This window comes from Oncorhynchus keta, unplaced genomic scaffold (genome assembly GCF_023373465.1).
Source record: "Oncorhynchus keta strain PuntledgeMale-10-30-2019 unplaced genomic scaffold, Oket_V2 Un_contig_4917_pilon_pilon, whole genome shotgun sequence".
NCBI lineage: Eukaryota > Metazoa > Chordata > Actinopteri > Salmoniformes > Salmonidae > Oncorhynchus > Oncorhynchus keta.
In genome coordinates this window covers 147,794-166,368 of record NW_026288028.1, presented here as the reverse complement: position 1 = coordinate 166,368, position 18,575 = coordinate 147,794, and the positions used below count along the sequence as shown (strand labels likewise).

Here is an 18,575-nt window from a genome sequence, read left to right as displayed (position 1 = left end):
TTCTCTCCCCTCTCCTCTCTCCTCCTCTATCCCCTTCCCTGCAGTACTCATCCACCCCTTATTCCCCTACACCCGGTCTCTTTTTCTCTCCCCTCTCCTCTCTCCTCCTCTATCCCCTTCCCTGCAGTACCCATCCATCCCTTATTCCCCTACACCCGGTCTCTTTTTCTCTCCCCTCTCCTCTCTCCTCCTCTATCCCCTTCCCTGCAGTACCCATCCATCCTTATTCCCCTACACCCGGTCTCTCTTTTTCTCTCCCCTCTCCTCTCTCCTCCTCTATCCCCTTCCCTGCAGTACCCATCCATCCTTATTCCCCTACATCCGGTCTCTTTTTCTCTCCCCTCTCCTCTCTTCTCCTCCTCCCTCTCCTTCCCTGCAGTACTCATCCACCCCTTATTCCCCTACACCCGGTCTCTTTTTCTCTCCCCTCTCCTCTCTCCTCCTCTATCCCCTTCCCTGCAGTACCCATCCATCCTTATTCCCCTACACCCGGTCTCTTTTTCTCTCCCCTCTCCTCTCTCCTCCTCTATCCCCTTCCCTGCAGTACTCATCCATCCTTATTCCCCTACACCCGGTCACTTTTTCTCTCCCCTCTCCTCTCTCCTCCTCTATCCCCTTCCCTGCAGTACCCATCCATCCTTATTCCCCTACACCCGGTCTCTTTTTCTCTCCCCTCTCCTCTCTCCTCCTCTATCCCCTTCCCTGCAGTACCCATCCATCCTTATTCCCCTACACCCGGTCTCTTTTTCTCTCCCCTCTCCTCTCTTCTCCTCCTCCCTCTCCTTCCCTGCAGTACTCATCCACCCCTTATTCCCCTACACCCGGTCTCTTTTTCTCTCCCCTCTCCTCTCTCCTCCTCTATCCCCTTCCCTGCAATACCCATCCATCCTTATTCCCCTACACCCGGTCTCTTTTCCTCTCCCCTCTCCTCTCTTCTCCTCCTCCCTCTCCTTCCCTGCAGTACTCATCCATCCTTATTCCCCTACACCCGGTCTCTCTTTTTCTCTCCCCTCTCCTCTCTCCTCCTCTATCCCCTTCCCTGCAGTACTCATCCATCCCTTATTCCCCTACACCCGGTCTCTTTTTCTCTCCCCTCTCCTCTCTCCTCCTCCTCCCTCTCCTTCCCTGCAGTACTCATCCATCCCTTATTCCCCTACACCTGGTCTCTTTTTCTCTCCCCTCTCCTCTCTCCTCCTCCTCCCTCTCCTTCCCTGCAGTACTCATCCATCCCTTATTCCCCTACACCCGGTCTCTCTTTTTCTCTCCCCTCTCCTCTCTTCTCCTCCTCCCTCTCCTTCCCTGCAGTACCCATCCATCCTTATTCCCCTACACCCGGTCTCTTTTTCTCTCCCCTCTCCTCTCTCCTCCTCTATCCCCTTCCCTGCAGTACCCATCCATCCTTATTCCCCTACACCCGGTCTCTCTTTTTCTCTCCCCTCTCCTCTCTCCTCCTCTATCCCCTTCCCTGCAGTACCCATCCATCCTTATTCCCCTACACCCGGTCTCTTTTTCTCTCCCCTCTCCTCTCTCCCCCTCTATCCCCTTCCCTGCAGTACTCATCCATCCCTTATTCCCCTACACCCGGTCACTTTTTCTCTCCCCTCTCCTCTCTCCTCCTCTATCTCCTTCCCTGCAGTACTCATCCATCCCTTATTCCCCTACACCCGGTCTCTTTTTCTCTCCCCTCTCCTCTCTCCTCCTCTATCCCCTTCCCTGCAGTACCCATCCATCCTTATTCCCCTACACCCGGTCTCTTTTTCTCTCCCCTCTCCTCTCTCCTCCTCTATCCCCTTCCCTGCAGTACTCATCCATCCCTTATTCCCCTACACCTGGTCTCTCTTTCTCTCCCCTCTCCTCTCTCCTCCTCTATCCCCTTCCCTGCAGTACTCATCCACCCCTTATTCCCCTACACCCGGTCTCTTTTTCTCTCCCCTCTCCTCTCTCCTCCTCTATCCCCTTCCCTGCAGTACTCATCCACCCCTTATTCCCCTACACCCGGTCTCTTTTTCTCTCCCCTCTCCTCTCTCCTCCTCTATCTCCTTCCCTGCAGTACTCATCCATCCCTTATTCCCCTACACCCGGTCTCTCTTTTTCTCTCCCCTCTCCTCTCTCCTCCCTCTCCTTCCCTGCAGTACTCATCCACCCCTTATTCCCCTACACCCGGTCTCTCTTTTTCTCTCCCCTCACCACTCTTCTCCTCCTCACCCTCTTTCAGTGTCAAACCTCATCAGAGCTCTGTGGTGGAATCCAGTCTCCACTCACATTAACCTTTCAACCCCGCCTCTCACCCCCCTTTAATAGGTGAGGGGGAGGAAAGGAGCGAGAAAGTGAGAGAGACAAGTGATAGAGGAAGAGGAGAAAAGAGAGCTGTGTTTTCAACCCACTACTTCTTCCACATGTTGTTGTGTTGCAGCCTACATTTCAAATGGATTGAATTGAGATGTTGTGTTGTCACTGGCTTACACAAAATACCTCATAATGTCAAAGTGGAATTATGTTTGACTAATTAATTACAAATGAAAAGCTGAAATGTCTTGAGTCAATAAGTATTCAATATCTTTGTTATGGCAAGCCTAAACAAGTTCAGGAGTTAACATTTGCTTAACAAGTCACATAATAAGTTGCATGGACTCACTCTGTGTGCAATAATATTGTACAATCCAAGTGTGCACAGCTCTTAGAGACTTATACAGAAAGACTCACAGCTGTAATCGCTGCCAAAGGTGATTGTAACATGTACTGTATTGACTCAGGGGGGATGAATACTGTAATGAAACAGAAGGGGGCAGGCCTCGAACCCTCGACCTTCTAGCCTGAAGTCCAGCGCGCTGTCGACTGTGTCCCAAAAGCATGCTCAAGCAGCAGAGTCGATATCCGTGCTTATAAACCCAGGGTCGTTACACTACTTGTGTAAACAAGATACTGTATATTAGTGTTTTATTTTTCATAGATTTTTTACAAATGTTACAATTGTTCTTCCATTTTGACATTAGAGTATTTTGTGTAGATCGTTCACAAAAAATGACAATTAAATCCATTTGAATCCTATCTTGTAACACAACAATAAGTGGAAAAAGTCAAAGGTGGGAATACTTTTAGTAAGAACTGTACTTATGTAAACCTCTGCCTACACCCTCTTCAGGTGAGCGAGGACTGGAAGTATGTTGCCATGGTGATCGACCGTCTCTTCCTGTGGATCTTTATAATTGTGTGTGTGTCCGGAACGGTCGGGATGTTCCTCCAGCCACTGTTCCAGAACTACACTGCCAAGACCATCACCAACACCAATGGCTGACCAACCAGGTGCCCAGCAGCATCGATGGACACCGCCCCGACCCAATCAGCACAGCAGGACAGGGGCAGGAGGGAGGAACCTGCCCAGCAGGGGAAGTGGGTTTTATTAAGTCTGTGGAACTAAATTGGACAGGAGCCACACCTGTTAACCTTTATAGCCTTTCTACTGAACTGTTCTGAACTGAAGAACTAAACTTAACACCAACATCGTATTAAAGATCGTTTTTTTTTTCCAGAGGAGGGATTAATGGATGGACAAATCTTCCCTTTTTCCCAGAGGAAGGTGGAGTTATGCCTCTCCCCTCTCCCTCTGAGTGACAAGCGGCAGAAGCCAATCAGGGAGAGAGGACAATCTCTAAATTGTTTGACATCCTGTGGAACGCTACGCCAGCCAATCAATGCTCTTCATTCCAAGCTGACTGTGCAAGCTTACTGAGAGTATATTGTCGCACTTTAACTGGTACAGAACTTAATGCTTCAGTAACAGAACCTTGATTGGAAACTGTGTCAACCAATCAGAAAAATGTAAAGGCAATTGTTTTTCCAAGCCACTTCTGTTAAGCCAACTGATAGTACAGTACAGTATATTTTACCATAGCATAGCAGTGTACCACAGTATAGCTTTGAATATAATGTTATTGCGATTTCTCTGTGTCTGTTCCTGAGAGAAAGGTAGGGTGCAGTGGTTTGTTGTATGATTTCTCTGTGTCTGCTCCTCAGAGAAAGGTAGGGTGCAGTGGTTTGTTGTATGATTTCTCTGTGTCTGTTCCTCAGAGAAAGGTAGGGTGCAGTGGTTTGTTGTATGATTTCTCTGTGTCTGCTCCTCAGAGAAAGGTAGGGTGCAGTGGTTTGTTGTATGATTTCTCTGTGTCTGTTCCTGAGAGAAAGGTAGGGTGCAGTGGTTTGTTGTATGATTTCTCTGTGTCTGTTCCTCAGAGAAAGGTAGGGTGCAGTGGTTTGTTGTATGATTTCTCTGTGTCTGTTCCTGAGAGAAAGGTAGGGTGCAGTGGTTTGTTGTATGATTTCTCTGTGTCTGTTCCTGAGAGAAAGGTAGGGTGCAGTGGTTTGTTGTATGATTTCTCTGTGTCTGTTCCTCAGAGAAAGGTAGGGTGCAGTGGTTTGTTGTATGATTTCTCTGTGTCTGTTCCTGAGAGAAAGGTAGGGTGCAGTGGTTTGTTGTATGATTTCTCTGTGTCTGTTCCTCAGAGAAAGGTAGGGTGCAGTGGTTTGTTGTATGATTTCTCTGTGTCTGTTCCTGAGAGAAAGGTAGGGTGCAGTGGTTTGTTGTATGATTTCTCTGTGTCTGTTCCTGAGAGAAAGGTAGGGTGCAGTGGTTTGTTGTATGATTTCTCTGTGTCTGTTCCTCAGAGAAAGGTAGGGTGCAGTGGTTTGTTGTATGATTTCTCTGTGTCTGTTCCTGAGAGAAAGGTAGGGTGCAGTGGTTTGTTGTATGATTTCTCTGTGTCTGTTCCTGAGAGAAAGGTAGGGTGCAGTGGTTTGTTGTATGATTTCTCTGTGTCTGTTCCTCAGAGAAAGGTAGGGTGCAGTGGTTTGTTGTATGATTTCTCTGTGTCTGTTCCTGAGAGAAAGGTAGGGTGCAGTGGTTTGTTGTATGATTTCTCTGTGTCTGTTCCTGAGAGAAAGGTAGGGTGCAGTGGTTTGTTGTATGATTTCTCTGTGTCTGTTCCTCAGAGAAAGGTAGGGTGCAGTGGTTTGTTGTATGATTTCTCTGTGTCTGTTCCTGAGAGAAAGGTAGGGTGCAGTGGTTTGTTGTATGATTTCTCTGTGTCTGTTCCTCAGAGAAAGGTAGGGTGCAGTGGTTTGTTGTATGATTTCTCTGTGTCTGTTCCTCAGAGAAAGGTAGGGTGCAGTGGTTTGTTGTATGATTTCTCTGTGTCTGTTCCTGAGAGAAAGGTAGGGTGCAGTGGTTTGTTGTATGATTTCTCTGTGTCTGTTCCTGAGAGAAAGGTAGGGTGCAGTGGTTTGTTGTATGATTTCTCTGTGTCTGTTCCTCAGAGAAAGGTAGGGTGCAGTGGTTTGTTGTATGATTTCTCTGTGTCTGTTCCTGAGAGAAAGGTAGGGTGCAGTGGTTTGTTGTATGATTTCTCTGTGTCTGTTCCTGAGAGAAAGGTAGGGTGCAGTGGTTTGTTGTATGGTTCTAAGCCCTTTTAAATAAGAATGTGATATTACCTGTACTACACAGCCTGTGACGTGCACACTAACACTATATGAGGAGAAGAGACAGATCGTGAAGGAGAGAGATGAAAGAGAGAGAGGGATATTGACAGAGAGTTAGATGGAATGAGATGAAGTAGTGATAGTGAATCCCAAACCGCCCCCTCGCCAATACCAACTCCCTCCGTTGTCACGTGTTGCTGACGAAGCTCCGAGGGTGACTTCCAGAGAGTGGCGATGGGATCAATAAACCCACCGGGACCAGTCTCTGAATCAGATATAAACACATGCACGTGGTATATAATTAGACATGCCTCTCCATTTTTTTACAATTCAATTGCGCTAACTTCAGACATATAGCAGTGAGTGTCGGGATAGTACGTCGCTCTGAAGCCTGCATCCGTGCTGGCTAGGTCGAAGTGGCTATAGGAGGATCTAATTAGCCCCTACACCCCCATAATTTTCACTCCCTCAGCTTTAGTACACTTGTGCAAATGGCCGAGGCTCGTGTGAACGCGCAAGTGGAGTGCCGAGGGGCCAGGCGAAGGGGGTGATTTGGGATTCAACCCTAGAGAAAGATAAAGGTGTAGGATGTCTGCATATACAGCTCTATTTGGATAATAGCAGCTTGTGCCATCGGGTACAGTTGCAAGGGGATGAGTCTAGATTCAGTAAGTTCCTGGGAAACTGAGATTGGGTTGAGCCAAGATGAAGTAAATTCCCTCCTTTTACAGTTGAGCCATGATTGCACAAAATTGGGTGGTCGAATATAGAACTGACAGATGATATGTATTGTTGGAATAAGGATGTTTTCTCATGAAACATAAGCTATTGTGTGTTATGAATGTTTGCACAAATGTTAATTTCTGTCATCACTGTGATTCTCATTATCAGAGTAAGACAGTGTCTCACTCTGTCCTCTCTTCCTTTCCTCCCTCTCTCCTCCCCCTTCCCCCTCCTGTCCTCCCCTCCTTCTCCCTCTCTCTTCTCCTCCTTCCTCCTCATGTCCTCCCCTCCTTCCCCCTCCTGCCCTCTACTCCTTTCCCCTCTCTCCTCTCCTCCTTCCTCCTCCTGTCCTCTCCTCCTTCCCCCTCCTGCCCTCTCCTCCTTCCCCCTCTCTCCTCTCCTCCTTCCCCCTCCTGTCCTCTCCTCCTTCCCCCTCTCTCCTCCTTCCCCCTCTCTCCTCTCCTCCTTCCTCCTCATGTCCTCCCCTCCTTCCCCCTCCTGCCCTCTCGTCCTTCCCCCTCTCTCCTGTCCTCCTCCCTCCTCCTTTCCTCTTCTCCTTCCCCCTCTCTTCTCTCCTCCTTCCCCCTCCTTCCCCTTCGCTCCTCTCCTCCTTCCCCTCCTGTCCTCTCCGCCTGTCCTTCTCTCCTTCCCCTTCGCTCCTCTTCTCCTTCTCTCCTCTCTTCCTTCCCCCACCTGTCCTCCCTCCTTCCCCTCTCTCCTCTCCTCCTTCCCCCTCCTGTCCTTCCCTCCTTCCCCCTCTCTCCTCTCCTCCTTCCTCCTCATTTCCTCCCCTCCTTCCCCCTCCTGCCCTCTCCTCCTTCCCCCTCTCTCCTCTCCTCTCCTCCTTCCTCCACCTGTCCTCCCTCCTTCTCCCTCCTGTCCTCCCTCTCTCAGATTGTGTTGTGCTCTGTAGCTGACTCTCTCCTCTCCTATTTCCGCCTCCTGTCCTCCCTCTCTCAGATTGTGTTGTGCTCTGTAGCTGACTCTCTCCTCTCCTCCTTCCGCCTCCTGTCCTCCCTCTCTCAGATTGTGTTGTACTCTGTAGCTGACTCTCTCCTCTCCTCCTTTTGCCTCCTGTCCTCCCTCTCTCAGATTGTGTTATGCTCTGTAGCTGACTCTCTCCTCTCCTCCTTCCGCCTCCTGTCCTCCCTCTCTCAGATTGTGTTGTGCTCTGTAGCTGACTCTCTCCTCTCCTCCTTCTCCCTCTCTCCTCTCCTCCTTCCCCCTCTCTCCTCTCCTCATTCTGCCTCCTGTCCTCCCTCTCTCAGATTGTGTTGTGCTCTGTAGCTGACTCTCCCCAGTGTGTAATGCTGTATTATTATTATTGTCAGAACACACGCCACCTATACTTGTTACAGTAATGGGCCAGGTTCAATTACTTAATGTCCGATGTGTGTGTGTGTACTCATTTCCCACTGAATTATCATATCTGTCCGATGCAATGTGCAAGAGAGTTACTTCCCTCGCTGTCTCACCTCTTCCCTCGTTCTCTCTCTCCCTGGACATCTGTAGTATAGACATTGATTGAAATTAGGGTAATAACCAGCCCACCTACACACTGAAGCACCACCTTCCTTCCCTCACTCCTGCTCTCTCAGCCCCCTCCTTTCTTTCTACACTTTTTCTATCTCCTCCCCTCTTCTCTGTCCATCTCTGAACGACAGATTCCTCATGTTATGTTCTCTCTGTCAATCTCTCTCCATCCCTCTGTTCCTCTGTTCCTCAACAGGTCCTGGTGGGGTGGGATTTGGACACGCACCGCACCGCACCGCACACACACACACACACACACACACACACACACACACACACACACACACACACACACACACACACACACACACACACACACACACACACACACACACACACACACACACACACACACACACACACACACACACACACACACACACACACACAGCCAGCCAGCCAGCCAGCCAGCCAGCAAAATATACCTCCAGCTGAGTGTTAACTGCCATCCTGAGTGATCCCCTTCCATGGCCTTGCGTCACTCTGTGGGACACAGGCTTTTCACAGTGGGGTAGTCCAGGGTATTCCCAGGTGAACCCCAGGACATCCCCAGGAGAGGCCCAGGACATCCCCAGGAGAACCGCAGGACATCCCCAGGAAAGGCCCAGGACATCCCCAGAAGAACCCCAGGACATCCCCAGAAAAACCCCAGGAGAGGCCCATGACATCCCCACGAGAGGGCCAGAAGAACCCCAGGACATCCCCAGAAGAACCCCAGGACATCCCCAGGAGAGGGCCAGGATAACCCCAGGACATCCCCAGAAGAACCCCAGGACATCCCCAGAAGAACCCCAGGACATCCCCAGAAGAACCCCAGGACATCCCCAAGAGAGGGCCAGGATAACCCCGGGACATCCCCATAAGAACCCCAGAAAAGGCCCAGGACATCCCCAGGAAAGGCCCAGGAGTGTGTAAAGCCTATCAGAGAGCTGTGAAATCCTGTGGAGTGGAGTGGAGTCCTCTCTTTCCCTTCAGGACCTGGCTGTAGAGATGTGACGCAAACAGAGTGCTGTCCATCCCCTCCCTCCTTCATTCCCTTGTTCTCTCTCTCCTCTGTCCTTTCTTGTTGTCTCTCTCTCCTCTGTCCTTTCTTGTTGTCTCTCTCTCCTCTGTCCTTTCTTCTTGTTATCTCTCTCCTCTGTCCCTCTCTCTTTGTCTCTGTGTGTTTCTCCATTCCCCACTCAGAGGAGAGCGTTGTCCTCCAATAACCACTCACAGCTTTGTTCCTGTGCAATAAAGGTTGTAGGTTCAGTTCAACATTCAGTTTCTGTTGTATGTTCTTCTGACACACACACACACACACACACACACACACACACACACACACACACACACACACACACACACACACACACACTTGAAACGATATTGGAATTACCCTGAGTTCACATAAAACACACAAAATAAAATATAATTTCCTGTCTTTCTAAGATTAATGCTGCTGATGGCCAGTAACCTGATTCAAAGAGCCGTAGTTTTACAGTAAAACAAACATTATGCCCAGTAACCTGTTTCAAAGAGCCGTAGCTTTACAGTAAAACAAACATTATGGCCAGCAACCTGATTCAAAGTGCTGTAGCTTTACAGTAAAATAAACATTTTGGCCAGTAACCTGATTCAAAGACCCGTAGCTTTACAGTAAAACAAACATTATGGGTCGTAATCTGATTCAAAGTGCTGTAGCTTTACAGTAAAATAAACGATTACTGTACTAACAGACCTGTTTCAAGTACAGTCAAGTTCTTCCTACTGCCAACCAACTGTTATATGTGCACATTTACAGGATTGTGTGTTTGCATGTGTGTTGTAGTACCATTTGTAATGTTTGATTAATGCATTCCTATCACATTACAATTCTGTACCACATCAGTGTTCATCGACAATGGAAATATTTCATATTTGGTATAGACTACCAACATCCTGAATATCTGTTTCCTGAGGGATTCTGTCTGTTCTGCTAATTCTAAAGGTTTAATATTCAGTAATGTTGGCTTTGGATTCAACTTTAGGAAGAACATCTTAAAAATGAGAGGACAGTCTAAGATGGGTCAGCGTGGAACACAGTTCTGAGATCTGTTGTTGGACAGATTATAGAGCTCATTGTAGAGCTCACAGATCTTCATAAGGTATGGATGAAACTGATCTGTCACTGTCAGGCCATCCAGGTACTATTGGTATCAGTGGTAATGTAAAATATCAGGCTATTCAGGTAATATCCTTCAGAATGACCTCGACGGGACCGCAGTGGAGAAGGTGGAAAGCTTCAAGTTCCTCGGCATACACATCACTGACAAACTGAAATGGTCCACCCACACAGACAGTGGTGTGAAGAAGGCGCAACAGCGCCTCTTCAACCTCAGGAGGCTGAAGAAATTTGTCTTGGCACCAAAAACCCTCACAAACTTTTACAGATGCACAATTGAGAGCATCCTGTCGGCTGTATCACTGCCTGGTACGACAACTGCACCGCCCGTGACCGCAGGGCTCTCCAGAGGGTGGTGCGGTCTGCCCGATGCAAACTATCTGCGCTTCAAGACACCTAGAGCACCCAATGTCACAGGAAGGCCAAAAAGGTCATCAAGGCTGGAACCGAGAGACTGAAAAACAGCTTCTGTCTCAAGGCTATCAGATTGTTAAATAGCCATCACTAACACATTAGAGGCTGCTGCCCATATACATAGACTTGGAATCACTGGCCACTTTAATAAATGGAACGCTATTCACTTTAATAATTTTTACACATTTTTCATTACTCATCTCGTATGTATATACCTTATTCTATTCTACTGTATCTTACTCTATGCCGCTCTGACATTGCTCATCATATATTTATATATTCTTAATTCCATTCCTTTACTTAGATGTGTGTGTATATGTTGTGAAATACTTGTTAGATATTACTGAACTGTTAGAGCTACAAACACAAGCATTTCGCTGCACCCGCAATAACATCTGCTAAACACGTGTATGTGACCAATAAAATTGGATTTGATTAAGTTAATGGAAGTGCAGCACAAACACAAAAGTCCATCCCTGGAGTCTCTCACTCTGCTCCCATCTGGTGGCCAGACTGTGTTACTACTCCTCTCCTTCAGAGAGACTGGGTGAAATGAGGAATATCCCAAACATACACACAAAGTTTCCAGAAACCACAACAATACTCCACAACAAGCTTTGGTTAAATGTCATGTTTATTCTATTGAGGAGGAACAGTTTAACAATGAATGAGAAATGAACAAGGAGTTTACAAAACAAATGAAAATATAGAGAAATGATATTCACATATTCAACAATGACTATGAATGACGTTAATAATGATGATTTAAACTCTCCACATTTTCACTCTGGAATAAACTTCTCTGTGTTGGGTTTGGTTTGGATCGAGATGACACACACACTAAACACAAAAACACACTGCCCAGTGTGCCACGATGCATCTATGAACATCTCAGAGTGTGTGTGTGCATGTGTGTGGTATGTATGGTGTGTGTAGGTCTCTGTTATTAAACAGTAGACATTAAGCCTAGCCAAGATTTGAGTGGAGATGTCTCATAAATTGTCCTACTTTCCTCAGTGAGTGAGTGAGTGAGTGAGTGAGTGAGTGAGTGTGAGAGAAAGAGCATAGATATGTGTGAGTGTACGTGTGTGTGTGTTGTGTTTACTTCTTCTCCCCCTTGTCATTGTACTCCAGGAAGAAGTCGTTGCAGGCGACGGTGAGCGCCCCCACCAGGATAACAAACTCAGTGAAGTCCACCTCTCCATCATTGTTGGCATCCAGGTCCCCCATCACCTTGTCCACTGCTTCCTTGTCCTGGGCATTCTGGGTAAGGGAGAGAGGAAGACTTTTACGCTGTGTGTCTGTGCGTGTGTGTCTGTGTGTGTGTGAATCTCCTTACCCCCAGGTAGTTGCCCAGCTCTGCAGAGAGCATCACTTTGAGCTCTGCTCTGCTCAGGGTGTATTTGTCGCCCTCGTCTCCAGAATACTTATGGAAGGTCTGGATCATCAGCTGCATGGCAGTCTCCAAGGTGGACACATTCTCTGTTTTGGTAGGGTTAGACATACTACAGAGGTAGAAAGACAATAGACATGGTTAGGATAATGAGTAGGTGTTTCACATTGTAGTAGGACATCAAGTGATGTAGCCTGTGCAGAGTGTTTGTATTTTCTCATGGAAGCTGAGCCAGGATCAGATGGATCAGTCGAACACACTGTAGAGAGCAGTGGAGGCTGGTGAGAGGAGAACATCTCATAATAATGGCTGGAATGGAGTGATATCAAACACATGAAACACTCCCCCAAAAATGTGTTTGATATCATTCCATTCATTATTATGATCCATCCTCCCCTCAGCAGCCTCCACTGGTACAGTATCAACTGAGTTAGCAATCACCATGTCTGCTGAGCACGGCAGGACAGATAGGACGAGAGAGAGAGGGATGGATGAATAGACAGAGAGAGCTGTTTGTTCCTCAGCCCTGTTGAGTTCCTGAATTAGTCACAAGTATAAAGTCATCCTACCCAACACCTGAAGAACTACAAACCCCAAGAGTCCTACTACATTACTAAAGCCCCAGACAGTTAGCCATGGAGTATGATGATGATTGATGATTAGTTTCCCCACTTAAGGATAAGTTGATCCTGGATCTGTGGGGAGCCACATTGAGACACTGTAATGGAAAGGAGATAGGTAATAGTGAGCAGGATATGTGAACCCCAGCCTTCTGATAAGAGTGAAACTCACACCAGGTAGAAACACACCTCGCTCTAACTCTAACCCTTTCTCTAACCCTATAGCCCTGTCCTATCCAAACCAGTACAGGAGGAACTGGGACCATAGGAACCTGAGCTAGTCTCTACCTGAGCTGGACTGGATGGTTGGTAACAGAGGAGACAGGTGTATGTATCCCACCACCCTGCCTCCATCCCACCCCTCCACCTCTTTATCCCACCCCTACATCTCTCCATATCTCTATCCCACCACTCTACCTCTTTATCCCACCCCTACATCTCTCCATATCTCTATCCCACCCCTCTACCTCTTTATCCCACCCCTACATCTCTCCATATCTTTATCCCACCCCTCCATCTCTTTATCCTACCCCTCCATCTCTTTATCCCACCCCTCCATCTCTTTATCCCACCCCTCCATATCTCTATCCCACCCCTCCATATCTCTATCCCACCCCTCCATATCTCTATCCCACCCCTCCATCTCTTTATCCCACCCCTCCATCTCTTTATCCCACCCCTCCATCTCTTTATCCCACCCCTCCATCTCTTTATCCCACCCCTCCATCTCTTTATCCCACCCCTCCATCTCTTTATCCCACCCCTCCATCTCTTTATCCCACCCCTCCATCTCTTTATCCTACCCCTCCATCTCTCTATCCCACCCCTCCATATCTCTATCCCACCCCTCCATATCTCTATCCCACCTCTCCATCTCTTTATCCCACCCCTCCATCTCTTTATCCCACCCCTCCATATCTCTATCCCACCCCTCCATCTCTTTATCCTACCCCTCCATCTCTTTATCCCACCCCTCCATCTCTTTATCCCACCCCTCCATCTCTTTATCCCACCCCTACATCTCTCCATATCTCTATCCCACCCCTCTATCTCTCTATCCCACCCTCCATCTCTTTATCCCACCCCTACATCTCTCCATATCTCCATCCCACCCCTCCATCTCTTTATCCCACCCCTCCATCTCTTTATCCCACCCCTCCATCTCTTTATCCTACCCCTACATCTCTTTATCCCACCCCTCCATCTCTTTATCCCACCCCTCCATCTCTTTATCCCCCCTCCATCTCTTTATCCCACCCTCCTTCTCTTTATCCCACCCCTACATCTCTTTATCCCACCCCTCCATCTCTTTATCCACCCTCCATCTCTTTATCCCACCCCTCCATCTCTTTATCCTACCCCTACATCTCTTTATCCCACCCCTCCATCTCTTTATCCCACCCCTCCATCTCTTTATCCACCCTCCATCTCTTTATCCCACCCCTCCATCTCTTTATCCCACCCCTACATCTCTTTATCCCACCCCTCCATCTCTTTATCCCCCCTCCATCTCTTTATCCCACCCTCCATCTCTTTATCCCACCCCTACATCTCTTTATCCCCCCTCCATCTCTTTATCCCACCCCTCCATCTCTTTATCCCACCCCTCCATCTCTTTATCCACCCTCCATCTCTTTATCCCACCCTCCATCTCTTTATTCCACCCCTCCATCTCTTTATCCCACCCCTCCATCTCTTTATCCATCCTCCATCTCTTTATCCCACCCCTCCATCTCTTCATCCCACCCCTACATCTCTTTATCCTACCCTACATCTCTTTATCCCACCCCTCCATCTCTTTATCCCACCCCTCCATCTCTTTATCCACCCTCCATCTCTTTATCCCACCCCTCCATCTCTTTATCCCACCCCTACATCTCTTTATCCCACCCCTACATCTCTTCATCCCACCCCTACATCTCTTTATCCCACCCCTACATCTCTTTATCCCCCTCCATCTCTTTATCCCACCCCTCCATCTCTTTATCCCACCCCTCCATCTCTTTATCCCCCCTCCATCTCTTTATCCCACCCCTCCATCTCTTTATCCCACCCCTACATCTCTTTATCCCCCTCCATCTCTTTATCCCACCCCTCCATCTCTTTATCCCACCCTCCATCTCTTTATCCCACCCTCCATCTCTTTATCCCACCCCTACATCTCTTTATCCCCCCTACATCTCTTTATCCCCCCTCCATCTCTTTATCCCACCCCTCCATCTCTTTATCCCACACCTCCATATCTCTATCCCACCCCTCCATATCTCTATCCCACCCCTCCATATCTCTATCCCACCCCCCCATCTCTTTATCCCACCCCTCCATCTCTTTATCCCACCCTCCATCTCTTTATCCCACCCCTCCATCTCTTTATCCCCCCTACATCTCTTTATCCCACCCCTCCATCTCTTTATCCCACCCCTCCATATCTCTATCCCACCCTCCATATCTCTATCCCACCCCTCCATATCTCTATCCCACCCCTCCATCTCTTTATCCCACCCCTCCATCTCTTTATCCCACCCCTCCATCTCTTTATCCCACCCCTCCATCTCTTTATCCCACCCCTCCATCTCTCTATCCCACCCCTCCATCTCTTTATCCCACCCCTCCATCTCTTTATCCCACCCCTCCATATCTCTATCCCACCCCTCCATATCTCTATCCCACCCCTCCATATCTTTATCCCACCCCTCCATCTCTTTATCCCACCCCTCCATCTCTTTATCCCACCCCTCCATATCTCTATCCCACCCTCCATCTCTTTATCCTACCCCTCCATCTCTTTATCCCACCCCTCCATCTCTTTATCCCACCCCTCCATCTCTTTATCCCACCCTCCATCTCTTTATCCCACCCCTACATCTCTCCATATCTCTATCCCACCCCTCTATCTCTCTATCCCACCCTCCATCTCTTTATCCCACCCCTACATCTCTCCATATCTCCATCCCACCCCTCCATCTCTTTATCCCACCCCTCCATCTCTTTATCCCACCCCTCCATCTCTTTATCCTACCCCTACATCTCTTTATCCCACCCTCCATCTCTTTATCCCACCCCTCCATCTCTTTATCCCCCTCCATCTCTTTATCCCACCCTCCATCTCTTTATCCCACCCCTACGTCTCTTTATCCCACCCCTCCATCTCTTTATCCCACCCCTCCATCTCTTTATCCACCCTCCATCTCTTTATCCCACCCCTCCATATCTTTATCCTACCCCTACATCTCTTTATCCCACCCCTCCATCTCTTTATCCCACCCCTCCATCTCTTTATCCACCCTCCATCTCTTTATCCCACCCCTCCATCTCTTTATCCCACCCCTACATCTCTTTATCCCCCCCCTCCATCTCTTTATCCCCCCTCCATCTCTTTATCCCACCCTCCATCTCTTTATCCCACCCCTCCATCTCTTTATCCCACCCCTCCATCTCTTTATCCCACCCCTCCATCTCTTTATCCACCCTCCATCTCTTTATCCCACCCCTCCATATCTTTATCCTACCCCTACATCTCTTTATCCCACCCCTCCATCTCTTTATCCCACCCCTCCATCTCTTTATCCACCCTCCATCTCTTTATCCCACCCCTCCATCTCTTTATCCCACCCCTACATCTCTTTATCTCACCCGTCCATCTCTTTATCCCACCCCTCCATCTCTTTATCCCCCCTCCATCTCTTTATCCCACCCCTCCATCTCTTTATCCCACCCTCCATCTCTTTATCCCACCCCTACATCTCTTTATCCTACCCCTACATCTCTTTATCCCACCCCTCCATCTTTTTATCCCCCCTACATCTCTTTATCCCACCCCTCCATTTCTTTATCCCACCCCTCCATCTCTTTATCCACCCTCCATCTCTTTATCCCACCCCTCCATCTCTTTATCCCACCCCTACATCTCTTTATCCTACCCCTACATCTCTTTATCCCACCCCTCCATCTCTTTATCCCACCCCTCCATCTCTTTATCCACCCTCCATCTCTTTATCACACCCCTCCATTTCTTTATCCCACCCCTACATCTCTTTATCCCACCCCTACATCTCTTTATCCCACCCCTCCATCTCTTTATCCCACCCCTCCATCTCTTTATCCCCCTCCATCTCTTTATCCCACCCCTCCATCTCTTTATCCCACCCTCCATCTCTTTATCCCACCCTCCATCTCTTTATCCCACCCCTACATCTCTTTATCCTACCCCTACATCTCTTTATCCCACCCCTCCATCTTTTTATCCCCCCTCCATCTCTTTATCCCACCCCTCCATCTCTTTATCCCACCCTCCATCTCTTTATCCCACCCCTCCATCTCTTTATCCCACCCCTCCATCTCTTTATCCCCCCTCCATCTCTTTATCCCACCCCTCCATCTCTTTATCCCACCCCTCCATCTCTTTATCCCCCCCCTCCATCTCTTTATCCCCCCTCCATATCTCTATCCCACCCCTCCATCTCTTTATCCCCCCTCCATCTCTTTATCCCACCCCTCCATCTCTTTATCCCACCCTCCATCTCTTTATCCCAGCCCTCCATCTCTTTATCCCACCCCTCCATCTCTTTATCCCACCCGTCCATCTCTTTATCCCACCCCTCCATCTCTTTATCCCCCTCCATCTCTTTATCCCACCCCTCCATCTCTTTATCCCACCCCTCCATCTCTTTATCCCACCCCTACATCTCTTTATCCCACCCCACATCTCTCCATATCTTTATCCCACCCCTACATCTCTTTATCCTACCCCTACATCTCTTTATCCTACCCCTACATCTCTCCATATCTTTATCCCACCCCTCCATCTCTTTATCCTACCCCTACATCTCTTTATCCACCCTGCCTCCATCTCTTTATCCCACCCCTCAGCTCTACATCTCTTTATCCCCCCCTCCATCTCTTTATTCCACCTCTCTACCTCTCCATCCCACCCCTCCACCTTCCCTTCGCACCCCATCCCTTCCCCACCTCTCCATCTTACCTCCACCTCTCCATCTTACCTCCACCTCTCCCACCCCTCTTCCCTGACCACTCTACTTCTTTCCCTACAATTACATTTCCACTGTATCAAATTCACTTTATCCCAACAGAAATCTGAGCTCATTCTTGTTTAGGAAAGAGATTTACCTCCTTTGAGCAAGATATTTACATAAACAGAAAATAAAGAAGAAAAAGAAGAGAGAGGTCAGTCAGGACAGAGGAAACACAACCGGTCAGAAACTCTATAGAGGCTAACATCACACCGGAATAGACCAGGGAATAGACATGAAATCACCAAACACACAGAGTAGTGAAGTCTACAGTACAGGCTGTGTGCTTTCCCCTCTCTGTAAAAGTTATAATGACGTTGTTTAGGGTTACAGCAACGCAAACTTTGTATCATTGTCTCTAGATCACAAACAGCTGAAATATATTTCATCTGCTCCACGTTTGACCGTGCTAGACAGAACTACCTCCTGAAGACCAGAAGGGCTGAATTGTTTTGCCTGTTGCTGAGAAACTGCATTCATTCCTGAGTCAACCTTTCTTCCTTACCTGAGCAGAGGAGGAGTGCTGGCCTGCTGTTGGACACGTAGAGGGAGAGTAACGAAGAACGGTGAGGAGGGGGAGATGGACAGCCTCTTAAATACTTCTCTCCCTCCTCCCACTCCACCTCTCTCCCTCCTCCCACTCCGCCTCTCTCCCTCCTCCCACTCCGCCTCTCTCCCTCCTCCCACTCCGCCTCTCACCCTCCTCCCACTGCGCTTCTCTCCCTCCTCCCACTCCGCCTCGCTCCCTTCCTCCCACTCCGCCTCTCTCCCTCCTCCCACCCGCCTCTCTCCCTCCTCCCACTCCACCTCTCTCCCTCCTCCCACTCCGCCTCTCTCCCTCCTCCCACTCCACCTCTCTACCTCCTCCCACTCCGCCTCTCTCCCACTCCACCTCTCTACCTCCTCCCACTCCGCATCTCTCCCTCCTCCCACTCTGCCTCTCTCCCTCCTCCCACTCCGCCTCTCTCCCTCCTCCCACTCCACCTCTCTACCCCCTCCCACTCCGCTTCTCTCCCTCTTCCCACTCCGCCTCTCTCCCCTCCTCCCATTCTGCTTCTCTCCCCCCTCCTCAATCCCTCTCTTCTTCCACCTGTTGCTCCTCTCTCTGTCCCATCCCCCCCGTCTCCTCGCCTCCTTCTCTGTTTACACGACGGACACCTGCCTTCCTGTGATGGACAGATAAGATCCATCCTTCATAAAAGCTGTCAGACATGACACCACATCACTACCTCAGGATGATCACATTT

General features: G+C 48.8%; 2 protein-coding genes and 1 pseudogene across 2 annotated transcripts; 2 read left to right on the top strand and 1 right to left on the bottom strand.

The window, feature by feature from the left end:
- Positions 1 to 8,985, top strand: part of LOC118381057 (neuronal acetylcholine receptor subunit beta-2-like) — a 69,899-nt pseudogene extending 60,914 nt beyond the window's left edge.
- LOC127925017 (uncharacterized) lies at positions 3,320 to 8,985 on the top strand. The gene is made up of 3 exons (XM_052509692.1): positions 3,320 to 3,390; positions 3,963 to 4,020; positions 4,561 to 8,985. The coding sequence occupies exons 1-3, from the start codon at positions 3,320 to 3,322 to the stop codon at positions 5,464 to 5,466; spliced, it is 1,035 nt and encodes a 344-aa protein (XP_052365652.1). The 3' UTR covers positions 5,467 to 8,985.
- Positions 8,986 to 10,907: 1,922 nt separating this feature from the next.
- Positions 10,908 to 17,915, bottom strand: LOC118381734 (protein S100-A1-like). Its single transcript, XM_052509649.1, has 3 exons — positions 17,834 to 17,915; positions 11,625 to 11,790; positions 10,908 to 11,548 (listed from the first exon to the last, which is right to left on the bottom strand). Exons 2-3 carry the CDS (start codon positions 11,787 to 11,789, stop codon positions 11,387 to 11,389), a joined length of 327 nt encoding a protein of 108 aa, XP_052365609.1. The 5' UTR covers position 11,790; positions 17,834 to 17,915; the 3' UTR covers positions 10,908 to 11,386.
- Between the last annotated feature and the right edge of the window lie 660 nt (positions 17,916 to 18,575).